The sequence below is a fragment of the Cheilinus undulatus genome, linkage group 20 (assembly GCF_018320785.1).
Source record: "Cheilinus undulatus linkage group 20, ASM1832078v1, whole genome shotgun sequence".
NCBI classification, from domain to species: Eukaryota; Metazoa; Chordata; class Actinopteri; order Labriformes; family Labridae; genus Cheilinus; species Cheilinus undulatus.
Window position 1 is genome coordinate 646715 of NC_054884.1, and position 25946 is coordinate 672660.

General features: G+C 40.3%; 1 protein-coding gene across 1 annotated transcript in view; it reads right to left on the reverse strand.

Annotated features, from left to right (window-relative positions):
- The window catches only part of LOC121528480 (arf-GAP with dual PH domain-containing protein 1-like), a 66942-nt gene that overhangs the window by 14118 nt on the left and 26878 nt on the right, over positions 1 to 25946 (reverse strand). Inside the window, exons 2-4 of the mRNA XM_041815961.1 lie at positions 7121 to 7248; positions 5169 to 5260; positions 2327 to 2409 (exon numbers count right to left, since the gene is read on the reverse strand). Coding sequence (XP_041671895.1) covers positions 2327 to 2409; positions 5169 to 5260; positions 7121 to 7248 — 303 coding nt within the window. The remainder of the gene's footprint in view (positions 1 to 2326; positions 2410 to 5168; positions 5261 to 7120; positions 7249 to 25946) is intronic.

A 25946-nucleotide genomic window follows, 5' to 3' on the forward strand; every position in this document is an offset into this window, starting at 1 on the left:
TGTGCCATCAATCTTTGAATCTACTAAATCCCAAATTTGTTCAATAGGATTCAAATCCGGTCCTTGCCTTGGCCAGTCCATCAGTTCCAGTACTCCAGATTCCTTTTTCTGGCTCAGATAGTCTCTGCACAGCTTTGAAGTCTGCTTGGGGTCATTGTCTTGTTGGTATATGAACCCACGACCAATCAGATTCAGTCCAGAAGGATTCCATGATGTACTAAGATGTTGTGGTAGATGTTCTTGTTCATGATACCGTGGATCTTCGCCAATTTACCTACGCCGTATCCACAAATGGAACCCCATACCATAATGGAATCTCCAGCGTGTTTCACTGTGGATGCAATGCATCTGGCATCAAAACCTTCTCCAGCTTTTCTGCGGACATAAACACGACCATGCTGACCCAAGAGTTCAAACTTGGACTGGTCCGTCCAGAGTACCTTCTTCCAGTCATCAACAGTCCAGTGTTTGTGCTTCCTGGCAAATCTGAGGCGTTTCTGGATGTTTGCAGGCCTCAATAATGGCTTCTTAGCAGCTATTCTTCCCTTTAAGCCTTGTTCCCTCAGTCGTCTGCTTATGGTCATTCTGGAGACTTTCTCAGACTCTGATCTAGAGGCATTCATCTCTGCCTGAAGATCAACAGTGGTCTTCCTTCTGTCTCTAGTACTTCAAATCTTTGGTTTCCTGCCTCTTCCTTGGCACATTTTATAAGTACCAGTCTGGGCAGCTGACTCCAAAGTATACTTGACCACACTGTGAGAACACTTTGTCTTTCCCTGTTTGTCTCAGAGACCATCCAGTATCATGAAGTGCTTTAATGCGGACTCTTTCATTTTCAGTCAGCTCTCCACATTTTACCATTTTGAACAGGAATGAGGAATTTCAAACTGAATTCAGCTTTTTTATACCCAAATTTGAGCCGGCTCACTGGGCTTCTTTGAGAAGTCAGAAATGAATCAAGCATAACATTCAACCACTAAAACTCATTTTTCTGTTCAGGAATGACAGTAAATGACTATTATTTGACATATTAATCAAGAAATATTAATGTGCTTTACTATTTTTCAGTTTTTTTGTAAATCATTAAATTTGAAAATTTATGGATAATAATTATATTTTAGCATAAAATATAATTTGGGTTAAAGAGCTTCTACATATTTGTGTATTAACCATTGCAGAAACATAAAAAATGATTTTGGTAATTACCAATGCTGTTAATCTAGGGCAGCTGTGGCATAAACCTGACTTTGGGTGGTGGTCTAATAAATTTGTTAAGCACTATATATATATTTAACCATTTTCCAATATTCATTCATCAAAAAAGCAACATTTAACAGCTAGAAATTAAACTTTACCCACCAAGATTATGTAATCATTTTTTTCCAGTTTCAGAAATATCTGGAAAATATATTTTCAACATATCCTTGCTAAGTCACAAAATCTGAAAAAGTGAGGAGTAAAAATAATTACAAATTAATTTGTGTCTAAATTTCACACAATCACTCACAATCAGGACTCAAACTTCGGATTTGGATATTTTATTTTGTACTTTGAACATTTCAACTCATAATTTTACTTTTCGTATAATATTTTGAGCTTTAACATTCATAATTCTAAGTTTTAAGTGATATTTTGACCTTTTTAACCAGTTATTTTGGTTTTTTTTTAACTCAAATTTTCAACTCCAAATTTTGACTTCATAATCCCATAGTTTGACCTTTTAGACTCACAGTTTAACACTTTGAATCATATTTGACTTTCAATTTCATGATTATAATTATTTTTTCATATTTTGACCCTTTAAACTCATGATTTTGACTCTTTCTCATATATTCACCTTTTAAAAAACATATTTTAATTTCAATTTTATGTTTTGTCCTTTTTGAACTAATAAATTGACTTTTCTCAGATTATGAGCCTTTAAACTTATCTTTTTAACTTGGTAAATGTCTAAATCATTTATCAACAGTGAAAAGTTTTTAAAAAAATATTTTATTACTGGTGAAACAAGGTTGACAGTTTCTGGTTAAAACGGTGACCCTGTTAGGCCCTCAGGTTAGACCTGAATCCAGAATCCGGCTTCTGCTGTAAAGGCTTGACAAGCCTTTAGCAGGGCATGAAATTGTGATTTTAATTTTGCTCTTGTCAAACTTTCTCATTAGAAAGGAAAAAACATTAACAGTATACCACGGCTTTCTGTTAAAGCTTTTTCTTAAGAAGTTTAGTCCACTGGCCATAATTTGATCATCAATTTTCCCATTTAAAGAACCAGCATCAACAAAAAACAAATCCCCCCTGGATACAGGTGATTTCAGCAGGCACATACCTGAAGAGTAAGGCTCCTGCTTCTCGATAAACTCAAACTCGTTCCTCTCATACTTGGCTCTGATCCACTGCTCCCTCAACAGCCTGGAAACAAAAATGGGCATTTTAAATCAGCTAACAGTCACTAACTGCTCTTATTTTACACTCTCAATGTTGTTATAAATCAGAAAAAGGTTAGAGGAAAGAAATATATAAGGATAAGTAAAAATGAGATTATTAGCTGGAGTACTAGAGCCACAGAATTTTTCTGCCTTACACACTTTTCTACAATGCCAGGATGGAATGTCATCGACACTCACACACTTCTCTAATGAAGTCAGTAGGGATGTAACTGTACTGTTAATAACATGAAATCACGGTGACAAATGTGCCATTAAGAACCTGTGACAGTTTCAAAGGGTGTGTTTGTTTTTATTGGAGCAGGGGGAAGTTAAGAGGGAACTACATCAGCCCTCACTGGCTTGATCTGATATTGGATGAATCCGTCTATGGGGAGAACACAGTGATGCTGAGACTCCAGAGACTTTTAAATCTGGTGTGTGGAAGCATTTTGGTTTCCCAGAGAAGAGATGAGAACAGAGAGGAGGTGACAGACAGACACAAACAATATTCAGATACTACCAGACTGGAGAGGCCTTGGATGGAGAACAGGAGGAGCCACTTGGCAAATCATCACCCCGAAAAGTATGGAGCTAAATCTATGCATCCATGTTAATTTGATTAAAAAAAAAAATTGAAACTGCAAGTTTATGGTTTGATCCTGAATTAAAAAAAAATAAGAACACTAAACTGAAACTACAAATAAGTGTACGCAAAGTCTTTTTCAATCTAAACATATTTTTGATTCAGCTCTGTGATTATTTTCATTTAACAAATCAATTTCATTTCCTACTCTAAAATATATTTTGGCATTAGAGGTGATTTTTTCCAGTCACAAGTTTCATGTTTTCAGATTCAAATCTTTTTATTTCACACTCAAATCTTCCTTTTCTGAGTTCAGATTTTTTTCCACTTTCAGATCGTATTTTTCAGGTTTAAACCTTCGGCATCGGGGGTGTAGTCTCAGACTGAGAAGACAACTCTTGGCAATTATTTATCTATTAAAACATTAAAATATGTCAGATTGTTACGTTCATTTTCTTGTGTTTCAAATACATTGGCCAGACGTGGCCATCGAACAGACTGGGTGGATCTGCACCCATACTTAAAGAATCAGTGTGTGTTTATATACACACTATATTGCCAAAAGTATTCAGTCACCTGCCTTGACTGGCATATGAACTTAAGTGACATCCCATTCTTAATCCATAGGGTTTAATATGACGTGGGTCCACCCTTTGCAGCTATAACAGCTTCAACTCTTCTGGGAAGGCTTTCCACAAGGTTTAGGAGTGTGTTTATGGGAATTTTTGACCATTCTTCCAGAAGCACATTTGTGAGGTCACACACTGATGTTGGACCAGAAGGCCTGGCTCTCAGTCTCCGCTCTAATTCATCCCAAAGGTGTTCTATGGGGTTGAGGTCAGGACTCTGTGCAGGCCAGTCAAGTTGATCCACACCAAACTCTCTCATCCATGTCTTTATGGACCTTGCTTTGTGCACTGGTGCACAGTCATGTTGGAACAGGAAGGGGCCATCCCCAAACTGTTCCCACAAAGTTGGGAGCATGGAATTGTCCAGAATCTCTTGGTATGCTGAAGCATTCAGAGTTCCTTTGACTGGAACTAAGGGGCCAAGCCCAGCTCCTGAAGAACAAGCCCACACCATAATCCCCCCTCCACCAAACTTTACACTTGTGTAATGAAATCAAAATCTAAGGCTGCTGATATCACACCCTCTAAGAAGGAAAGATAACGGAAGTCATATACTAGTGCATCTTTAAAAATTAGAATATCATGAAAAAGTTTAATATTTTTCGTCACTTGTTTCTGAAAGTGAAACCCATATGTTATATAGACTCATTACACACAGAGTGAAGTATTTCAAGCCTTTATTTCTTGAAATGTTGATGATTATGGCCTACAGATAAGAAAACCCAAAATTCAGTGTCTCAAAAAATTTGAATATTACAGAAGATCAAAAAAAAAAAAAAGGATATTTTCAACAGAAATGTCAGGCTTCTGAAAAATTTGTTCATTTCTATGCCTTCAATACTTGGTTGGGCCTCCTTTTGCATGAGATACTGCATCAATGCGGCGTGGCATGGAGGCGATCAGCCTGTGGCATTGCTCAGGTGTTATGGAAGCCCAGGTTGCTTTGATAGCGGCCTTCAGGTCATCTACATGGTTGGGTCTGGTGTCTCTCATCTTCCTATTGACAATATCCCATAGATTCTCCATGGGGTTCAGGTCAGGTGGCACCAGACCAACAATGCAGATGACCTGAAGGCCACTATCAAAGCAACTTGGTCTTCCATTACACCTGAGCAGTGCCACAGGCTGACTGCCTCCATGCCACGCAGCATTGATGCAGTAATTGATGCAGAAGGAGGCACAACCAAGTATTACCTACTGTACTTGTTCATACTGCTCAGTAGTCCAACATTTCTGTGTAAAAAAATCATTTTTATTGGTTTTAATTAATATTCTAATTTTCTGAGATACTAAATTTTGGGTTTCTTTAGCTGTAAGTCATAATTATCAACACTGAAAGAAATATATAATATAAATATACACCAGAAATATATCAGTCTATATTATTTCTGAAATAAATCAACTTTCTGATTATCTTCTCATTTAATGAGATGCACCTATAGTATGTGTGTGTGTGTGTGTGTTAAGCTTAAAGTTCTAGTTTTAAATCGTGTTATTTATGATGCCACAGCTTAAATAACAAGTACTTACTTGCAGTCTGTGTGTGTTGGTCTGTAGTAGAAAGCAGGAACCTTCCGCTCATATTTGGCCTTGGCTGCTGTGTTTCCCAGAGCAGCCACCAGCTTAAAGAGAGACAGGGCACATAGTATTGTTCAAAGTCAAGTTTAGCATCAATACATAATCCTATAACTTTAAACACTAATCCCAGTTGTAGCGCAATTGAATTTTGGGACTTGAAAGCCTCTAAGTTATAAACAATCAGATGAGTACACACCATGCTTTTTGAACACAGAAGGCCATTTTTGATAGTGTTTGGTTTAAGAATATTTGCAGTGACAAATACAATGGTCCAAAATAACAGCACTTTAGATTAGTTTCCCATATATGCAGATAATGCAGATAAACGTCATCATCAGGATGACGACATGAATCCAGGCTGTTCAGTGATGTAGCTACAATGCTACTACAATATATCGCTGCACAATACTATATTGATATTTTTTAGGTCATAATTTATGGGTGGGGCGGTAGTTTGTGGCGCTGTCGGCTAGTTGGCAGCAGGCGGTTTACTCTTCTCTCTTCTCCTCTGCTTAGACAACGAGATCACATGAGACTTCCGGTCTGAGCGAGCTGGTTGCTTATGCCTAGCGCTGTAGTGCAGCTTCTGCTGCAGTCCTAGCTGATATGTGGACCTTTTTTGGCTTCCAAAACATTAAAGACAGTACAAACTTATACAGGAGTCAAGTCATTTGTAAGATATGCCACGCCAGAGTGAAATACTTGGATGACACTATGAACCTGACACTAGACATCATAGCAATAGCTTAGCGGCTAACAGCTAAAGTGAAAGAAGCCCGCTGCAGCTACTTCTCATTTCTGCTAATGTCACTATAATTAACCAGTCAGTACTTTGTTTTTCTGTAAGGACCTGCACCATTGTAGTGTCGTTAAGAATGAATACGACAAAAAAACACTGGCCTGTCACATCATGCCCTCCTCACGACACGGTCCATCAGTCCTTAAAGCTGGACATGAGGATCAGTCTTCCTCCACAAGCACCTTGTCTTTAAGACATACAAGCTGATGTACCATGAAATGTAAAAGATTTGAGTACATTTACTCTACATTGATTTATTTTTCCACTTTTCTTTTAGAAATCCTGAAAGCATTTTAATTCATAACAACAAATGGGAAAAATCCTCATCTTCAAATTCCACAAAAAGATCTAAAACTGTAGATAATGCAGGACCATATATTTTATAATACACCATATATTTTTATTTACATACTATACATATGATTTTAACACATTTTTATTAACAGCTTACTTCTCTTCTGTTATATTCCATTTTAACTTAGAATTACATAGTTATTTATTTCTATAAATAAACATATATCACAACCCCATATACATACAAATTCATATATATATTTATGTTGAATTACAATAATATCACAATATATCACCTTGCTCACAGTATCGCAATATATCGATATCGGCACCCCTATATCACGCTATGCATGAAATGCATATTAGTTTTAGTTACATTTTAGTCATTTCTACCTTTTGTAGTTTCAGTCTTTACTTTTAGTCCAAGCATTTATTTTCTTGTCTAAATCTGGTACCAAATCATGGTAGTGTGTTCTCTGTACCCTGCTAAACCTGGGGTCCCTGCTTTCTACAGCTGAGAGGCAGAATAGATACAGATACGTTGTTTTTTGACAGATTTACCCACAGTGGAGAAATATCACAGATTTTTAATATCCGACAAAAACTACATTACATCTTAGTCTAGTTTGAGTCATCTTGACAAAAACTAAACTTAGTTCTTGTCAGTTTCAGTCATCACAGATCTATTTTTGTTAGTTTTAGTCTAGTTAATCATGATTCATTACAGCATAGTGATGTCATTAACTAGATTAATCTTTTTTAATCAACATAAGTAGAACTTGATGAAGCAAACTTGTTTTCACTGTCTTACCTCCACTTCACTGGCATCCCATGTTTCCTGGATAGACTTGACCCGGCTGATGTGGGGGATGCTCCGGTGAAGGAGCGAACAGGCCTGGCAAATAAACACACCTAAAGTCAGCGATGCCCAGTCTGGCTCTGAAGATGACAGAGGAGAAAAAAGGAGAGAAGGTGTAACTAGTGTGTTTTAGGGCTGTCCACTTAGGAAGAGCCCCTGGAGCTGTGGTTGTAACAGTCATTTATTGTAATCGCCTGCAGCAGCACATGCAGCAGTCTGCAAGATGGCACAATGCCACTGGTTAGTAAGCATGTTAGCCATTTCTCAAAATGATAAAACATACAAAAACAAAATACATAAAGTACCTTAGGTTAGGAATGTTCTAATAATACAATTTTTTCTGTCCCAATACAATACTCATTCCAAAGTGTTGGGTGTCTGTGGATACTGAGTACTGATCCGATACCAGTGAGAACTTTCTGGACTGACTGTTCAGACTAGTAAATTGTTTAAGACCTATATTTGACTTAACAAATGGAATGATAACGTTCAGCATCTCTGTGAGCCTAAAGTTATTTTTCTGCTAATTATTGAGTTTTACTGCTAAAAATTAAAATAACAACTAACTAACTAACAGTAACAGTATGTTTAAATGGGGCATGGTTGATAAATCCTGTGGGGTATTTGACTCCAGGTCTTGTCAAAGGTCTGGTAAAAATTCCCCTCATAACAATAAAACCAATACTTTATAACTGAACAGTAATCCTGATCTGGACACAGGCTGTCCTAAGACATGAGAGGTTGGCATGTTTGATCTTCTGCAAAAATATGCACGGAGATGGCCCTGTTCATCACACGTGCAGGGATGTCCGGGGGATTCAGATGGAGTGGACATGCAGAACAAGGACTGTAAGACTCATACGTGAGTTTTAAGTCAAGTTTTCACTCAGCAGGTGAGGGTTAGCAGCTCTGTAAACAGCGCAGCAGTGTGATGAATCTCCACCCCCCTTCTCTCTCATTCTCCTCTCTGGTCTCTGTCAACTCTGTCAGGTGAAATAGAGAAATAGAGCTCAGATCAGGTTTTGTGACCAGGTTGCTGTGTTAAAGCTATGAACAATCATGGCGAATGTATATTTATAATGAACAATCCAGTCTTGTAAATTCATCATCAGTGGATTCTAAAATGTTAAAATCTGTAAAAATTGTCATAAATTAAAAGTCAGCATATTTTTGCCTGAGCTGTTTAGATTACTTGCAAACAAATTCTCCTTCTAAAGTAGCTAATTAACCCTTTAGTGAGCAAACATGCAGCACTCATTAAATGGTTCCTGCATCTAATATTGGATCATTTCTCTTAATAAATATTACAGCAGCCAATATATCAGTCGTTGGTCGTAATGTTATTGCTTAAAAAAACTTGTGTGGCCCCCAGGATGTCTTTTTGGAGCAAATCCAGCCCCTACCCTAAATGAGTTTGACACCCCTGCATTACAGATTGTTAGTTAGTTTCTATAAGAGAGTAACAGGTTACATAAATAATCCTGTTCATAGAAAGCAGAGGAGGTTGATCATAAATGATCCTGTTCGAAGACAGCAGAGGAGGTTGACCATAAATGATCCTGTTCACAGACAGCAGAGGAGGTTGATCATAAATGATCCTGTTCGAAGACAGCAGAGGAGGTTGACCATAAATGATCCTGTTCGAAGACAGCAGAGGAGGTTGACCATAAATGATCCTGTTCACAGACGGCAGAGGAGGTTGATCATAAATGATCCTGTTCACAGACAGCAGAGGAGGTTGACCATAAATGATCCTGTTCACAGACAGCAGAGGAGGTTGATCATAAATGATCCTGTTCACAGACGGCAGAGGAGGTTGACCATAAATGATCCTGTTCACAGACGGCAGAGGAGGTTGACCATAAATGATCCTGTTCACAGACAGCAGAGGAGGTTGACCATAAATGATCCTGTTCGAAGACAGCAGAGGAGGTTGATCATAAATGATCCTGTTCACAGACGGCAGAGGAGGTTGACCATAAATGATCCTGTTCGAAGACAGCAGAGGAGGTTGATCATAAATGATCCTGTTCACAGACAGCAGAGGAGGTTGACCATAAATGATCCTGTTCACAGACAGCAGAGGAGGTTGATCATAAATGATCCTGTTCACAGACGGCAGAGGAGGTTGACCATAAATGATCCTGTTCACAGACGGCAGAGGAGGTTGATCATAAATGATCCTGTTCACAGACAGCAGAGGAGGTTGACCATAAATGATCCTGTTCACAGACAGCAGAGGAGGTTGATCATAAATGATCCTGTTCACAGACGGCAGAGGAGGTTGACCATAAATGATCCTGTTCACAGACGGCAGAGGAGGTTGACCATAAATGATCCTGTTCACAGACAGCAGAGGAGGTTGACCATAAATGATCCTGTTCGAAGACAGCAGAGGAGGTTGATCATAAATGATCCTGTTCACAGACGGCAGAGGAGGTTGACCATAAATGATCCTGTTCGAAGACAGCAGAGGAGGTTGATCATAAATGATCCTGTTCACAGACAGCAGAGGAGGTTGACCATAAATGATCCTGTTCATAGACAGCAGAGGAGGTTGACCACAAATGATCCTGTTCACAGACAGCAGAGGAGGTTGATCAGAAATGATCCTGTTCACAGACAGCAGAGGAGGTTGATCAGAAATGATCCTGTTCACAGACAGCAGAGGAGGTTGACCATAAATGATCCTGTTCATAGACAGCAGAGGAGGTTGACCATAAATGATCCTGTTCGAAGACAGCAGAGGAGCTTGATCAGAAATGATCCTGTTCAAAGAAAGCCAAAAAGGTTGACCATAAATGATCCTGTTCATAGAAAGCAGAGGAGGTTGATCAGAAATGATCCTGTTCACAGACAGCAGAGGAGCTTGATCAGAAATGATCCTGTTCATAGAAAGCAGAGTAGATTGATCAGAAATGATCCTGTTCATAGAAAGCAGAGTAGGTTGATCAGAAATGATCCTGTTCATAGAAAGCAGAGTAGGTTGATCAGAAATGATCCTGTTCATAGAAAGCAGAGTAGGTTGATCAGAAATGATCCTGTTCATAGAAAGCAGAAGAGGCTTGCTGCACAGCATTTCAGAGAGTTCAAGTTTAACCTGGGGAAATACACCAGCGACTTTGGTAAAAGGTTTAACAGACTGACAGAGCCCGTCCCATTAAACTGGTTCTGGTGGTCGTGTTTGGTGGAAAAACTTTAAAATAAAGGTTTGTTTCAAGAGAGCTATGAAAGGGTTATTGTTAGAGGATAACACTTCAACCTATATATGGAGAATATAAAAACATCAAGTAGAGAAGTTCAAAAAGAAGAGTGTGTGTATGCACGTGTTTTTCAGAGCAACCAAAGACAGTTTCAGGATCCTTTGGTGCTGTGGCTGACAAGAAACAGTCAGAATAACTGACAAAGGAAAAAAACAACAGAAACATGAGGGGGAGGAGCTAGGCTGGTGACCAGCATGTTGGGGAGGAGCCAGGCTGTTTTGGCAGTGTATGGTTTTTTCACATGCTACTGAGGCTCCTGTTTGTTGAAATTATTAAATTACCAATCTGTCTTTTTTCTTCAGAATTCAATCATTCAATCCACCAATCAAGAGTCATGGTAGAATCAGCTGCTGGTATTGGCACAACCCACATCCTCAGCTCTGCTGCTCATCCCACACATGCATGATCCTTACAAATGTGTTTTCATTGTAAAGGGAAAAAAACAGACTGTCTAATGGTATAAGATTTATTGACATGAAGAAGAAGCATTATACAACAAAGAAATAATCTACCAAACTCAGACCTACTTACATCCTGTGCTATATTTACATACTATCATATTGGACTTTGCATTTGTCATTAGTCTGGACATTTCAGTGTAAAAAAGTAAAGTAATAGTTTTCATTATTGATGGAATAAACCAATAAAAAGGATATTTAAGTCCAACTCTATACTGTATAAACAGTCTCTGTTGCATCCTTGATGGTGTCTGCTCTGTTAAAAGTGTGTGGAAATAAAATGCTTGTGTGAGAATAAAGCTCTTTGTGTCAAAGGTCATCTATGTGAGGAGAGCATCTGTTCTGAGTTCACAGGGCTGAAGAGAAGCGTTGCTCAAACAGGATGACTGGGCTGGTCAAACAATGCAGCGCTCCACCTGTGTTGTAAAGGTGAATGTCGCCCTCTAGTGGCGGATTAAATCAGCAGAAATATAGTGTTAGCTCATATGAACACATCACTTTCAGTCTTGTGCACAAATAGGTGACATTTAAGCTCCAGGATTGGGTTTGTTAATGACAGAATCTGCTGTAATCCTAAAAACTGTCTGTGTCTGCTGCCTGTAAACACATGACCCTCCTTTTCTCTCTTACTTCTGAGTCATTCTCTGCAGCAGATGTTGCATGCCTCACAAAGGCAAACACTATAGCAGTTAGCATTTGCGTTAGCATTCAAGCTAGAAGTAATAAATTATCATATTCAATTAAAAAAGATAAAAAGATGTTCAAAATCATGTTTACTGGTGTGGATTTAATCATTAAAGTCCCCAAAAGTCAGGGGAGTTCCAGGCTCGCTGAAAATGCTGCTGCAAGGGATTCAAAGGTATCAATGGGAAGCCACAAAGGCTAGCTTCAAGAGGAAAAACAAGAAAGAGGCAACAATTTATGGTTGATAAACTATGTGACTTCCTGCGCTGTACAACAGCGCTGGACTGTAAGGCGTTTAACGATCACATTCAGAGAAAAATCGTCACATAGCCTCCATTCTTTGCTGCAGTGGGTCTTTTTCTATGCTTCTTCTTTGCTGCTCTCAGCCTGTGCATCATGTTAGGGCTGCAACAATTAATCGATAAAGTCAATAAAAATCGATAATTAAAAGTGTTGGCCATGAATTCATGTATCAATTTTTTGTGTCGTGCGATTATGGCGTCACTTGGGGTAGCACGGAGCAATTTATGTCACACAGACGGCTGATAAACTATACTGTCGCTTGGTTTAGTACTTTTCTGATTATAATCTGATGATTAGCAGAAAAATTAAGTAGATATATTCATCTTCAGCCATGTCTCATGACGGAGATGCGATCTTAAACGATCTAAAAATAGCTCGTTCGTAAAAACTCCAGCGGAACTTCAGTTTCTGTTATGATACGAGACTGGATAAAAAACAATGGGTGCTAGACTGTCAGGCATTCACGTAGTCCATGGTATTTGCCTCACTTTGTGTTCGAAATGTCCGCTAAAACAGGTGAGAGGAAGGAAAAGTGTGAGCTGCAGTCACAGGGCGACAGAAGCCATTGGGTGTGTGTCTGTGTGTATGTGTGATAGAGATAGTTTGTTGCCCCTTTTCAACCGAGCTGGCGCTGGTGCTAGTTCCAGGCTAGTGCCTGGGTTAGCACCGGTTCTTTCTGTTTCCACAAACAAAGCACTGACTCCAGGTGCTAAAAACTGGTGCTTAGCAGGCAGCGACTCTTTGCTGGGCCAGAGTGAAGCACCAACTACGTCAGGGGGCAGGGGGCGGGGTTATCATGACGATCTTGACGCGGTGGAAAACAGTCATTCTGAACTCGCTGTTACACAATGGCCCATTTAATTATATTACTGAACTGTATGGTAATCAACATTGTTGCTTGCTCATTTTACAGTTGTCGACTGTGGATTTGGAGGCTCTGTTACCATGACCAGCATCGCCAGTCCCATTCTGCAGCTCGCCTGTTCCATTCTGCAGCTCATCTGCCTCGTCTTCCTCTCAGACCAAATAGTTTGGTTTAAAAGTTTATTTGTGATTATGTTAATTTGTACTTTGTGTAAATAAAAAGTTATTTGTGAAAAGAGATGCATGTTTGGTCTATAATCCACTGATTGTTAACTGGTGGCCCAAGGGCCAAATCAGGCTCTGGTTTTAAGAGTATCTTTGGCCTCAAATGTCTGCAGCTGTTAAATCCACCCCAAAAACAATTACTATTTAAATAGCTTTAGAATGATCTGATGTTGATCTGTTTCTACAGAAATTTGCTCGTCAGCCATTATTGGTACATATCCTTTAAAAAATGGGTTAAGACTGGCAGAAATGTTGCAAGAATGCCCAGAGTAAGGGATGAAAAGGGGTTAGAGAGTGGCAAAATGTGTTTTTGAGTGGCACAAAGAGGCAAAAATATGCAGGAAAAGAGGTTAGAATGTGGCAAAAACAGGTAAAAGGAAAAAGGGTGCAAAAGGTATAAAAATGGGTTATAAATGGCAAAAATAGTGCAAAAAAATAATGAAAAGAGGTTAAAAAGAAGCAAAAATGGATACAAGAGTGGCACAAAGGGGATAAAACGTGCAGGAAAAGTGGTTCAAAAGGAGAGAGAGAATGGGAAAAAGGAGGCAAAAAGCATCAAAAACGGGTTAAAAGTCATAAAAAAAATAGAGGAAAATATAGCCTAGCAAAGTAGTGAAAAGGGGTTAAAGACTGACACAGAGGAAGAGCAATTGGAGGGAAAGTTGCAAAAATGGGTTTAAGAGTTGCAAAATGGGCGAAAATAGGTTAAAAGGGTCAGAAAATGTTGCAGAAATGGCCAAGTGGAATAATGAAAAGAGGCTTATAGTGTCAAAAATGAGTTCATCCACACATTCTTAGTTTCAAACATAACATTGCCTTTCATTTCCAAAATTTCAGAAAAAGTCGTAGCTAACCAGCTCGCATCTGTTTTAACTGCCCACAATGTTCTAGATAAATTTCAGTCAGGTTTCCGACTGAAACATTCAACTGAAACAGCTCTTAAAGTCTCAAATGACATAATGATGTCCTCAGATGCTGGTAAATGTTCAGTTTTGGTTCTCCTTGACCTGAGCTCTGCATTTGATACCGTGGACCGTAACGTTTTAATCAGTAGACTCAGGCAGTGGGTTGGTATCACAGGGAGTGCCCTTCACTGGTTGTGCAGTTACCTGTCTGATAGGAATTTTTCTGTATCAGCTGGTCCATTTGTTTCTGAATGTTCTCCTCTGTCTTGTGGTGTGCCCCAAGGATCTGTCTTGGGGCCTATTTTATTTTCCCTCTACATGCTTCCCCTGAGCAGTGTAATCTGTAAATTCAAAGAAGTGTCCTACCACTTTTATGCTGACGATATTCAAGTATACATATCCTTTAAGCCAAATGAAATGGATAAACTTGTTCAGTTGCACAACAGTTTGACCGCCATTAAGAGCTGGATGAATGATAACTATCTCCAGTTGTGCCGCCTTTAATATAAAGACAGTTAGTTTAAATGGTAAAAAGTTAAAAAGTATTAAAAGCTAAATAGTTACACAAGTTCATGTTTATGGGCTGCCATCTAGTGGTCATTGTCGTTTAGGTTTCAAGTGTAAGTTAAGTTTCACTTTTAGTCAGACATGCTGTAATGAAGCAGGCAGGACACACAGACAGCATGATCTTGTGTTGCTGAATGGTTTACTGGTACGCTTTCGCCTTAGAGACCATTTGTCTGTAAGTTTTGTGTTTAAGTGATTATACATGTGTTAAAATGTTTAGAGAAATTTCCCATAAGGATGTTTATGGTGTTTACGTTTTACATGCCCATTGCTAGCTAATGCTAACTTTACAAGCTGATTGATCATAGCTGCTATTTTGGTTAGCTGGCAGATTTGTGTTGAATTAGCTGTACTTTCATACAGTTGCTTGTTTGTGACTTAATGTACGCATATGCAGAGCTTTGGACTGATTCATTTTTTTTATTTTTTGTGTGATCCTACAGTTTTACAAAAGGAAACAAAACAATAAGAAAATTGTATAAAGGAACACTTCAGTGAAGCCAAGAAAAGTCAAGCCTTGTGTTTCATTGGAGGCCTTTAAAGTGTTATCTGACTGTCTAACTCTGTACATGGATACGTGCAGACAGGGCAGTACAGTAAAAAGACAATACTACAGCGGGCTGAAGCACTAAACACTACTCAGCAAACATGAGTCTATGCTCAGGAAAAAATTACAGCAAGGGTTATACTACAGTGCTGCAAAATGAAGCTACTGCTCAGGAACAGACCGATGCTTTAGACAAATTATCCAAGCAGCCACCGCCTCGTCAAGCATTTGATGCTAAATCACAGTTTTCTCGTGCATCAAATAGATCATCTCAGCGGTCATCATCTACAGCTTCTTCAGCCACAAAAGCTTACGCTAAGGTGAAAGCTGCCCAGGCTCAACTTGTGTATGCTGAAAGAGAGGCTAACATGATGAAGCAGAGAGCAGACATAGAAGCAAAGATGATTAAAAAGAAGGCTGATTTAGATGCAAGCCTCCATCTTCTTCAGTGTCAAAGAGAAGTTGCTGCAGCTGAAGCTGAAGCCACAGCATATGAAGAAGCAGAAGCTGAGAGCAGGGAGCTTAGTATGGAACCTTATGCTGAAGAAGAGCCTCTTAGTGCAGTTCAGCGAACAAGCGAGTACATTCAACAGCAGAGTGAATGGTTTGCTCCAAAACTACCTTCTACACAAGAAGCTTTAGAGTCACACGAGAAAAGAAGTGAAAAATTGGAAATACCAGAATCTAAACAGACAACATTTGATGATTCAAAAACAATGCACAAGTTCTTACAGAGATGAAAAGAGAACCAGCAATGTGTCTAACATACCCTCAAAGGTTTCAGAACTCTACAACAGAAAACCCACATGAACCACATGGGGCACAAGACTTTGCAAGATATCTTCTCCGGAGAGAAATGGTGACTGGAGGTCTTCTAAAATTTGACGATAAACCTGAAAATTATTGGTCTTGGAAGGCGTCTTTTATAAGTGCTGCTAAAGACTTGAACCTCTCACCCAGAGAAGAACTAGACCTGTTGACAAAGTGGCTTGGATCTGAATCATCAGAACATGCAAAAAGGTTTCGTGCAGTTCATGTCCTTAACCCTGCGGCTGGTGTAAACATGGTTTGGCAGCATCTTGAAGAGTGTTATGGTACACCAGAGGTCATCGAGGAAGCACTTCTCAAAAAGCTTGAACTCTTTCCAAAACTGACAAATAAAGACAGTGTTAAGCTGAGGGAGCTAGGTGATATTCTGCTAGAACTGGAGTGTGCTAAAGGAGATGGTGCTCTACCAGGGCTTTCATGTTTGGATACAGCACGTGGGATAAAACAAATAGTGGAAAAACTTCCATACAGTATCCAAGAGAAATGGATCAGCTTTGGGAGCAAATACAAGGAGGATAATCTTGTGTCCTTCCCTGCCTTTTGTGTGTTTTCCAAGTTCATACGTCAGCAAGCAAAGATAAAAAACGATCCAAGCTTCACTCTATCCAACCCCAGCAGTCATGTCACTCCCAAGATAGAAAAGGCGGTTAAGTACAACAACAAAGCCTTTGTGACTGTACACAAAACAGACATTCCTGCAGAATCTTCAGGCGAACAGTCCAGTCCTGGTCTGAAGAGAGTGGACGAACCAGATCGACAGTGTCCAATACATAAAAAGCCCCATCCATTGAAAAAATGCAAACTCTTCAGGGAGAAATCTTTTGAAGATCGCAAAACCTACCTCAGAGAGAATCACATCTGCTTTAGATGCTGTGGATCGACTCAACATATTGCAAAAGACTGCAAGATGACCATCAAGTGCTTTGAGTGCAACAGTGACAGACACATTGCAGCCCTACATCCAGGTCCTCCTACCACATTGACACAGACTGTAACAGCTGACAAAGATGAAAGCGGGGAGAAAAATGTCTCAACTCCTTCAGTTACGTCAAAGTGTACAGAAGTTTGTGGACAATCAGACAGCCCACGCTCATGCTCCAAAATCTGCTTGGTGAGAGTATACCCTGCAGGTAAAAAAAGAGATGGCAGTTAAAATGTATGCGGTGTTAGATGAACAGAGCAACAAATCTCTTGCTAAGACAGAGTTCTTTAACATCTTCCAAGTCAAGGCCAGCCCTGCTCCATACACCTTGAAAACCTGTTCTGGAAAATCAGAGACTTCAGGTAGAAGAGCTGCTGACTTTATCATTGAGTCCATGGATCGTAAAGTAAAAATACCATTACCCACCCCAATCGAGTGTGACATGGTGCCTGACGACAGAACAGAAATTCCTTCCCCAGAGTTTGCAAAACACCACCCCCATCTTCAGTCAGTAGCTGATAGGATTCATCCTGTGGACCAAGATGCTCCCATCGTCCTGCTCTTAGGAAGAGACATCCTTAGGGTGCATAAGGTTAGAGAGCAGATAAATGGGTCCCACAATGCCCCTTATGCACAGCGACTTGACCTTGGGTGGGTCATTGTTGGAGAAGTGTGTTTAGAAACAGTTCATAAACCAACAGAAGTAAATGTTTACAAAACAAACATACTACACAACGGTCGAACATCCTACCTCAGACCATGTCCAAACAGTATTCACATCAAGGATAACTACAGTGAGATGAAACAGGATCACAGACTTACTTCATGTGAAGAAAAAACAAGTCTTAGGGTTATTTCAGACAACCTAGGCAGTTTGGTTTTTGAAAGGTCCAAAAATGATGATAAACCAGCCCTTTCCATTGACGACAAAGAGTTTCTGGCTATCATGGACGCCGAAGTGTACCAGGACAAGGGTAACAGCTGGGTTGCCCCCCTGCCGTTTCGCTCTCCAAGACGACGCTTGCCAAGCAATAGAGAGCAAGCTTTTAAATGCCTTGGCTCACTGCGCAAAACTCTGGAGAAAAACTCTGAAATGAAAGAGCACTACATCAAGTTCATGCAAAGGATGCTGGACAACGATCAAGCAGAGCTTACTCCACCTTTAGATGAAGGTAAAGAACACTGGTACTTACCAACCTTCGGTGTTTATCACCCACAGAAGCCAGGTGAGATTCAAGTTGTGTTTGATTCAAGTGCTGAGTATGATGGAACTTCTCTCAACAATGTGCTCCTTAGTGGACCAGACTTGAACAACACCTTACTTGGAGTACTTCTGCGGTTCCGAAAAGAGCCTGTAGCTCTTACTGCTGATGTGCAACAAATGTTCTATTGTTTTGTTGTCCGAGAAGACCACCGGGATTATCTGCGGTATCTCTGGTATGAGGACAATGACATCACCAAGAATGTGGTCGAATACAGGATGAAGGTCCATGTATTTGGAAACAGCCCTTCGCCTGCTGTGTCCATCTACTGCATGAGACGTGCTGCTCAAAACGGTGAACAGGAGCATGGCTCTGATGCAAGACAGTTTGTTGAAAGACAGTTTTATGTAGACGATGGTCTTGCTTCAGTTGCCACACCTGAAGAAGCAATAGATCTCCTCACCCAAACAAGAGAGATGTTAGCAGCATCCAACTTGTGCCTACACAAGGTGGCATCAAACAGCAGCCAGGTCATGGAAGCCTTCTCAGTAGAAGACCACGCCAAGGATCTCAAAGACCTAGAACTTGGTGTGGATCCTCTTCCTCTTCAGAGAAGCTTTGGGCTTTCTTGGAACTTAGAGTCAGATTGTTTTACTTACCTTGTGTCTCGCAAGCAGAAGCCATTCACAAGAAGAGGTGTGTTGTCAACGGTTAACAGTTTGTACGATCCCCTTGGCTTTGTAGCACCCATTACAATGCAAGGGAAGTCACTGGTGCGTGAGCTGTCAGCCAAAAAAAGTGAGTGGGATGCTCCTCTTAATCCAAGAATGGAAGCGGAGTGGAACCTGTGGGAAGACTCTCTGGAGGCTCTTGAACACCTGACTATACAGAGGTGCTACGTTTCAGTTTCACTATCTTCCAGTCAATGCAAAGAACTGTGCATCTTTTCAGATGCTTCAACAGTAGCCATAGGTGCTGTTGCATATTTGAGAGCTGCAGAAAGTGAGGGGCAATACCATGTTGGCTTTGTCATGGGAAAGTCAAAACTAGCCCCTCGTCCTGCCCATACAGTTCCACGTCTTGAACTCTGTGCAGCGGTGTTAGCTGTTAAACTGTATGAGCTGATCAGAGATGAACTGGATATTGAAGTGGAAGCCGTGAAGTTTTTCACAGACAGTAAAATTGTACTTGGATATGTCCACAACACAACAAGAAGGTTTTACATGTATGTTTCCAATCGGATAAGTCGGATAAGAAAATCCACACATCCCAGCCAGTGGTATTATGTACCAACTGAACTCAACCCCGCGGACCATACAACCCGGTCCATACCAGCTGCTCAACTCCATCACAGCAACTGGTTCACAGGACCAGCTTTCCTGTATCGTGACAGAGTAGAGGAGACTCTTGAACCAGCTCTCTTCACCCTTGTTGAGCCAGAAACTGATGAAGAGATTCGTCCTGAGGTAACAACTCTAGCAACCAAGGCATCAGATACCTACCTGGGATCACAACACTTTGAACGATGCTCCAGCTGGAGAACACTCAAACAAACCATAGCCAAACTCATTCACGTTGCTTCATCTTTCAAAAGAAAGATAAAAAATGCTGAAACTAAAGGATGGAAATGTTTCAAAGAGCCATTCACTACAAGTGAGCTGTTGCAGGCTAAAAACGTGATCATTGGTTCTGTCCAACATCAAGCTTTCAAGGAGGAGTTGAAATGTCTCATGGGTAAGCAAACATGTGTAAAACAAAACACTCTGAAGAAGCTGAATCCTGTCATAGACCAAGATGGTTTACTATGAGTTGGAGGTCGTCTTTCTTCTGCCGACCTGTCGAATGAAGAAAAACATCCACTCATCATTCCTCACTCTCATCACATTGCCACACTACTGGTGAGACATTTTCATGAACGAGTCGCTCATCAGGGCAGACACATTACAGAAGGAGCTATCCGAGCAGCTGGTTATTGGATAGTTGGTGGCAAACGTCTAGTGTCATCTGTGATCCACAAGTGTGTCGTCTGCCGAAAATTGCGAGGGAGGTTGGAGGAACAGAAGATGGCAGATCTGCCCCCTGATAGACTCACTCCAGAGCCCCAATTTACCAATGTCGGTATTGATATCTTTGGCCCCTGGTCCATTGTGACTCGTCGTACCCAAGGAGGAGCTGCTGGCAGCAAGCGCTGGGCAGTACTCTTCACGTGCTTGTCGACCAGAGCGGTACATATTGAACTGATTGAGGCAATGTCAACAGACAGTTTCATCAATGCTTTAAGAAGATTTTTCGCTGTTCGTGGTCCTGCAAAACTTCTCAGGTCTGACAGAGGGACCAACTTTGTGGGAGCTTGTAGGGAGTTGGATATACACACAGATGACTCAGCAGTCAAGAGGTACCTTCATGACAAAGGATGCTCCTGGGTGTTTAATCCCCCTCATGCTTCTCATATGGGTGGCTCCTGGGAGCGACTCATTGGAGTTGCCAGACGAATACTGGACGCAATGTTACTCCAGAGAGGACAAACAAGTCTCACACATTAAGTCTTGAGCACATTCATGGCGGAGGTAATGGCAATTATGAATGCAAGGCCTCTTGTGTCTGTATCCACTGACCCAGATATGCCTCAACTACTTACCCCGGCGATGCTTCTCACTCAGAAGGTGAATGCCATATCAGCCCCTTCAGGAAACTTTGAAGTGGATCAGTTGTACAAAAAACAGTGGAAGCATGTCCAAACTCTTGCAGACTCTTTTTGGAAAAGATGGAAAGGAGAGTATCTGTCTGCGCTCCAGAATCGCAGGAAATGGACTAAAGACAAACCAAACATCAAAGAAGGAGATGTTGTGTTATTGAAAGACAGCCAAGCCCACAGAAATGAATGGCCAATGGGACTAGTGGTCAGAGCCCTGCCAAGCAGTGACAAGAAAGTCCGCAAGGTGGAAGTGCGGATTGTGAAGGATGGAACAGCTAAGGTGTTTCTGAGACCAGTCTCAGAGATAGTTTTACTTCTCCCAGAGCCTTAGAGAAAAGACTTTTTAGTATGTTTGAACAAGACATTCCCCTTTTTAATTTGTTGTATTTGTAGTGATATAATGCTATTATATCAAGTGGGGAGTGTGCCGCCTTTAATATAAAGACAGTTAGTTTAAATGCTAAAAAGTTAAAAAGTATTAAAAGCTAAATATTTACACAAGTTCATGTTTATGGGCTGCCATCTAGTGGTCATTGTCATTTAGGTTTCAAGTGTAAGTTAAGTTTCACTTTTAGTCAGACATGCTGTAATGAAGCAGGCAGGACACACAGACAGCATGATCTTGTGTTGCTGAATGGTTTACTGGTACGCTTTCGCCTTAGAGACCATTTGTCTGTAAGTTTTGTGTTTAAGTGATTATACATGTGTTAAAATGTTTAGAGAAATTTCCCATAAGGATGTTTATGGTGTTTACGTTTTACATGCCCATTGCTAGCTAATGCTAACTTTACAAGCTGATTGATCGTAGCTGCTATTTTGGTTAGCTGGCAGATTTGTGTTGAATTAGCTGTACTTTCATACAGTTGCTTGTTTGTGACTTAATGTACGCATATGCAGAGCTTTGGACTGATTCATTTTTTTTATTTTTTGTGTGATCCTACAGTTTTACAAAAGGAAACAAAACAATAAGAAAATTGTATAAAGGAACACTTCAGTGAAGCCAAGAAAAGTCAAGCCTTGTGTTTCATTGGAGGCCTTTAAAGTGTTATCTGACTGTCTAACTCTGTACATGGATACGTGCAGACAGGGCAGTACACCAGTTAAATACAGATAAAACACAGATACTCATCATCGCTTCAGAAAACATCTACTCCCATGTTGGTCAATATCTTGACTCCGTGTCTCTTCCTTGAAACAGAGTTTTAAAAACCTTGGGGTAATTTTTGATCATGAAATGCTTTTTGATCAGCATGTGAAGTCACGGACCCGCTCTTGTTTCTTCCATTTAAGAAATATACCGAAACTCAAATCTACTGTGTCTCTGTTACGTGCGTCCTGGAGTGCTGCATGTCCTCTCTCTCCCTGGCTCTCTGGTCTCCCTCCTCCCTCTACCTGTGGGCTGCAGCACACCTGTGTGCTGTTAGCGCTCAAGGTGGAGGAGGGGGGAGTATTTAGAGTGGCAGGGGAGTAGAGCAGGCAGAGCAGAGAGAGCAGAGCTGGGCCAGGCACCCGTGACACTCTCATGGAGAAGCGCGTGAGGAGGTTTGTTTTCTTGGTATTTGCGTAACTCTTTTTTTGTTTAGTATTAATTCGTTCGGTTTAACCAAGCGTTTTGTTTCCCGTTCTCCTTTTTCTCCCTCCCCAGGCATGTTTAGATTGCTGGGTTTTGTTGTTTTAGTTTGGCTGTAGTCGTCGGTAGTCCTGTTTTCTCGTTGTGTTCTTTTCTTGATTAAATAGTTAGTTCTTTTGGTTAGGTAGTTTTAGTTAGGGGTGGTGGCTGGTCCAATGGCCCATTGCGTGGTTAGCCACGTCCACCACCCCTCTTTTGTTCTTTTTGGCCGGCGGCTGCAGCCCTTTTGATTTCGTTGATTTGATTAATGTTTGATTAATTCATTTACCTGTTTGTTAAAATAAAGCTTGGATTATTTTGGAACTCAAACCATTTGTCTGTGTCCTTTTATATATGTTATGGTCTCTTTTGATACAAGCCTTATTTTTCCCAGTTTAAATGAATAATTTTTAAGAGGCCGTAACAGTCTCAAGCAGAGATGGAAATGCTTATTCATGCCTTTATTTCCTCCCGGCTTGATTATAGTAATTCCCTTTTTACCTGTTTAAATAAATCCTCAGTTCATTGTCCACAATTAGTTCAAAATGCTGCAGCAAGATTGCTTACTAGGTCCAGCAGGACAACTCACATCAGTCCAATTTTGCATTCCTTACATTGGCTACCAATCAATTTTTGAATTCAATTTAAAATCCTTCTTCTTGTTTATAAAGCCCTGCATCGACAGGCACCTCCTTATATCTTAGACCTGCTCCATCCATACATCCCCTGTAAATCCCTCAGGTCTTCTGATCAGGGTTTCCTAGTGATCCCTCGGGTTTGTTTAAGAACTAAAGGTGATTGTGCTTATCAAGTTGTGGCATCAACCCTTTGGAACTCCCTCCCAGTTCAGTTACGCTCAGTGGCTTCTGCCTATGCTTTCAAAAAAGGACCTGAAGACACAGCTTTTTAGATTGGCTTTTGAACATCTGTATCACTGATTTGATCATTTGCATTTTCCATTGTAATATTTTAATGCCTTGTTGTTGTTGATGATTGTTTTCTATTATTTCTGTTGTGAAGCACTTTGTGACCTTGTTCTGTGAAAGGTGCTATATAAAAAAAATTACTTACTTACATTGTTGATTTCGATACATTTCTGGAAAATGTAAAAAGTTCATGCTATGCTGACATAAAAAGTGGGGCATTTCAGTAAAGAATGCAATGCTGATTTCCTCATCTCAAAAAATTTATTGAAACAAGTCGAACAGCAGCGCTGGGTACAAAATAAAAAATGTGAATATCACAGTAACTTGTCATGTGACCTTGAGCATCAATTACAGCATCAACTAAAGATGAACAGCATGATGGAGAGGACTGTTTAAATACAAACATCTGTACATCTCAAGACAGTTTATTTGGATAGAACAACATGCCTTCAGTCACACACAAAGAAGATCACCAATCTGCATGGTTAAATATTATGGAGTACACGGCAGGCCATCGACATTTTCTTGCTCAGCTCCAGCTTGCAGTCATTTCTTTTAGAAGGCACCTCCTTGCAGTCAGCCTGAAAACCATCTATAATGATAAAGATATCATCGTCAATTATTACGTTTGTTTAACTGCTATGTACTTGAAGCAAGCGTAGACGAAGCTAAGTGGCCTAGCAAAGGCTAATACTAACACGTTCATTGTTATGAATCAAAACGTCTTTGATAATTACCTGTATTCTCAAACGTAGTCGCCGTTCCCTGTGACTTCGATGAAGACGGATAGCCTGTAGCAGTTGTTTTATTTTTGGCTCTGGATCTTTATGCAGGCTTGCAAAGCCAGGATCATCGCTCGCATGCATACGATGATCTCCTCCATTGTTGCTTTGTTTACTTCTACATGGTGCGAGTGTCCTTGAGTAAAAGGCACGTATGCAGAGGCGTACTGACGTTTTACGGTGACGCAATGACATGGCTCTGACTTGGCTCCTTGCCGATGGAAAACCAAACCGGTTCTTATGAAGAACGTGATTAGAACCAACTAAGCACTAGCACTAGCACCGAACAAGCACCTGGTTCTTTTAATGTAAAAGGGGTATGTGTGTCCGTCAGTGAGTGCGGGTCAGTCTGACAACAAGCATCAATGAACTAACAAGACTTTGTTGAATAACTGAGTTACAAATGTTTGTTATTTCATGGAGTAGGACCCTAGACCCCTCTTTGATTTAGTCTGATTCACTGTGAATAAATACACTCTGTACTGCTGTGAAACACTAGTCCAGTTCTCTAACATCTGGGAAAACCAGTTAGCCACTTAGAACGTTCTATCACTTATTTTAATCAGGTCTGTCTAGTTCATTCATTCAGAAAAATTCAGTTCTGGTCTCATGCCTCTCAATGGTGGACTAGGCTGCAGGGTAGTGTACTTTATATAACTTTAAATCATTTTTAAAAATTATTGGGGTTTTTTAGAAAGCACCCTGCGACCCCTCTTCAGTGTCTTGCCACCCCCCACTTTGGGAACCACTGGTGTAGACCAGCCATTCTCAACCTTGGGGTCCAGCGAGATGATTTCTGTGGGTCGCTAAATCATTTTGGAAAAATATAAATGCAATAATTGATATTAAATTACATAGTTTTATACAGGGAGTTGTTTAAGTTGTTTTCTGATTCATTATTTGTCAAAAATTCATTGTCTCAAGTTTGTACGATCTGAACTGTGCGTGGGAGGTTCTGTTCAGTGACACACAGTGAAAAAAAGAAACAAAGAGAAAGAAAAAAGCTGGCGCGTTGTTGCCTTCGCCGTAGCTGCAGCAAGTTTGCTAGCTACCTGATGAAAAATGGAGCATTTGGCTTCACAGAAAAAGTGTTCCAGCTCAGACCTGGGTCAGCAGCAGCAGCAGGAAATATGTCTTTTCATGCACGAGCAGAAACAACACAGAATACCTGCAGTGTGTTTTCATGTTAACAGGCTCTCGGCAACAGATATGTTCAAAATTTTTCTCCCCACTTTGTTGTTTTTGTTTTCTTTAATTTAAAAGAAAAATAAAGTATGCGTTATTTGTTTACTGTTAACTGGCTCAACTACCAGCAGTATGATGTGATGTAGCGACCATTGCTGGTCTGTTGATCACGTTAAAGAGTTATTGTGATGCTGCTACATGTTTCTTAATAAATCCAAAAGAGATTTGCCAAAAAATAGGCCGAAGACCTGTGTTTCAATAACAAACTGATAGTTTAAGTGTGAGCTTAAGTGCTTGTTTGTAAATCAGAGACAAACAGTATGCTGTATTGGTCTGGCGTGCAGGCGACAGAAAGGACACGGAATGCCTTTAAAATATTAGAAGTTATTAATTTAGACAGAATGTCATGAAAAAACAAATACTTATTGAGATTTATTGTACATGTTATTCATCATATACAGAAATAGCCCTCAAAATCTTGAGCGGAAGCTCATCCGAGAGGCAAAGCTGGTGCTATTTTCTCTTTCACACTTGACCATCTTCACTTAGTTATGTTTCCGCTTTTCGATTTCTCCACTGACATTAGAGTGAAATTAGAACCAGACTATTATTGGCAACCACTGAAGGGAGTAGAATAAGAACTCTAAGTACATTTTCCAGTTTTTTTTTAGTATACCTGCACCGCAGGTTGTTTCAGCACCGTGGACCGAATGATGGACTAAACTGCAGAGTCTTGTCCTGAATGGTGGACTAGACTGCAGGATGTTGTCCTGAAAGGTGGACTAGACTGCAGGGTTTTGTCCTGAATGGTGG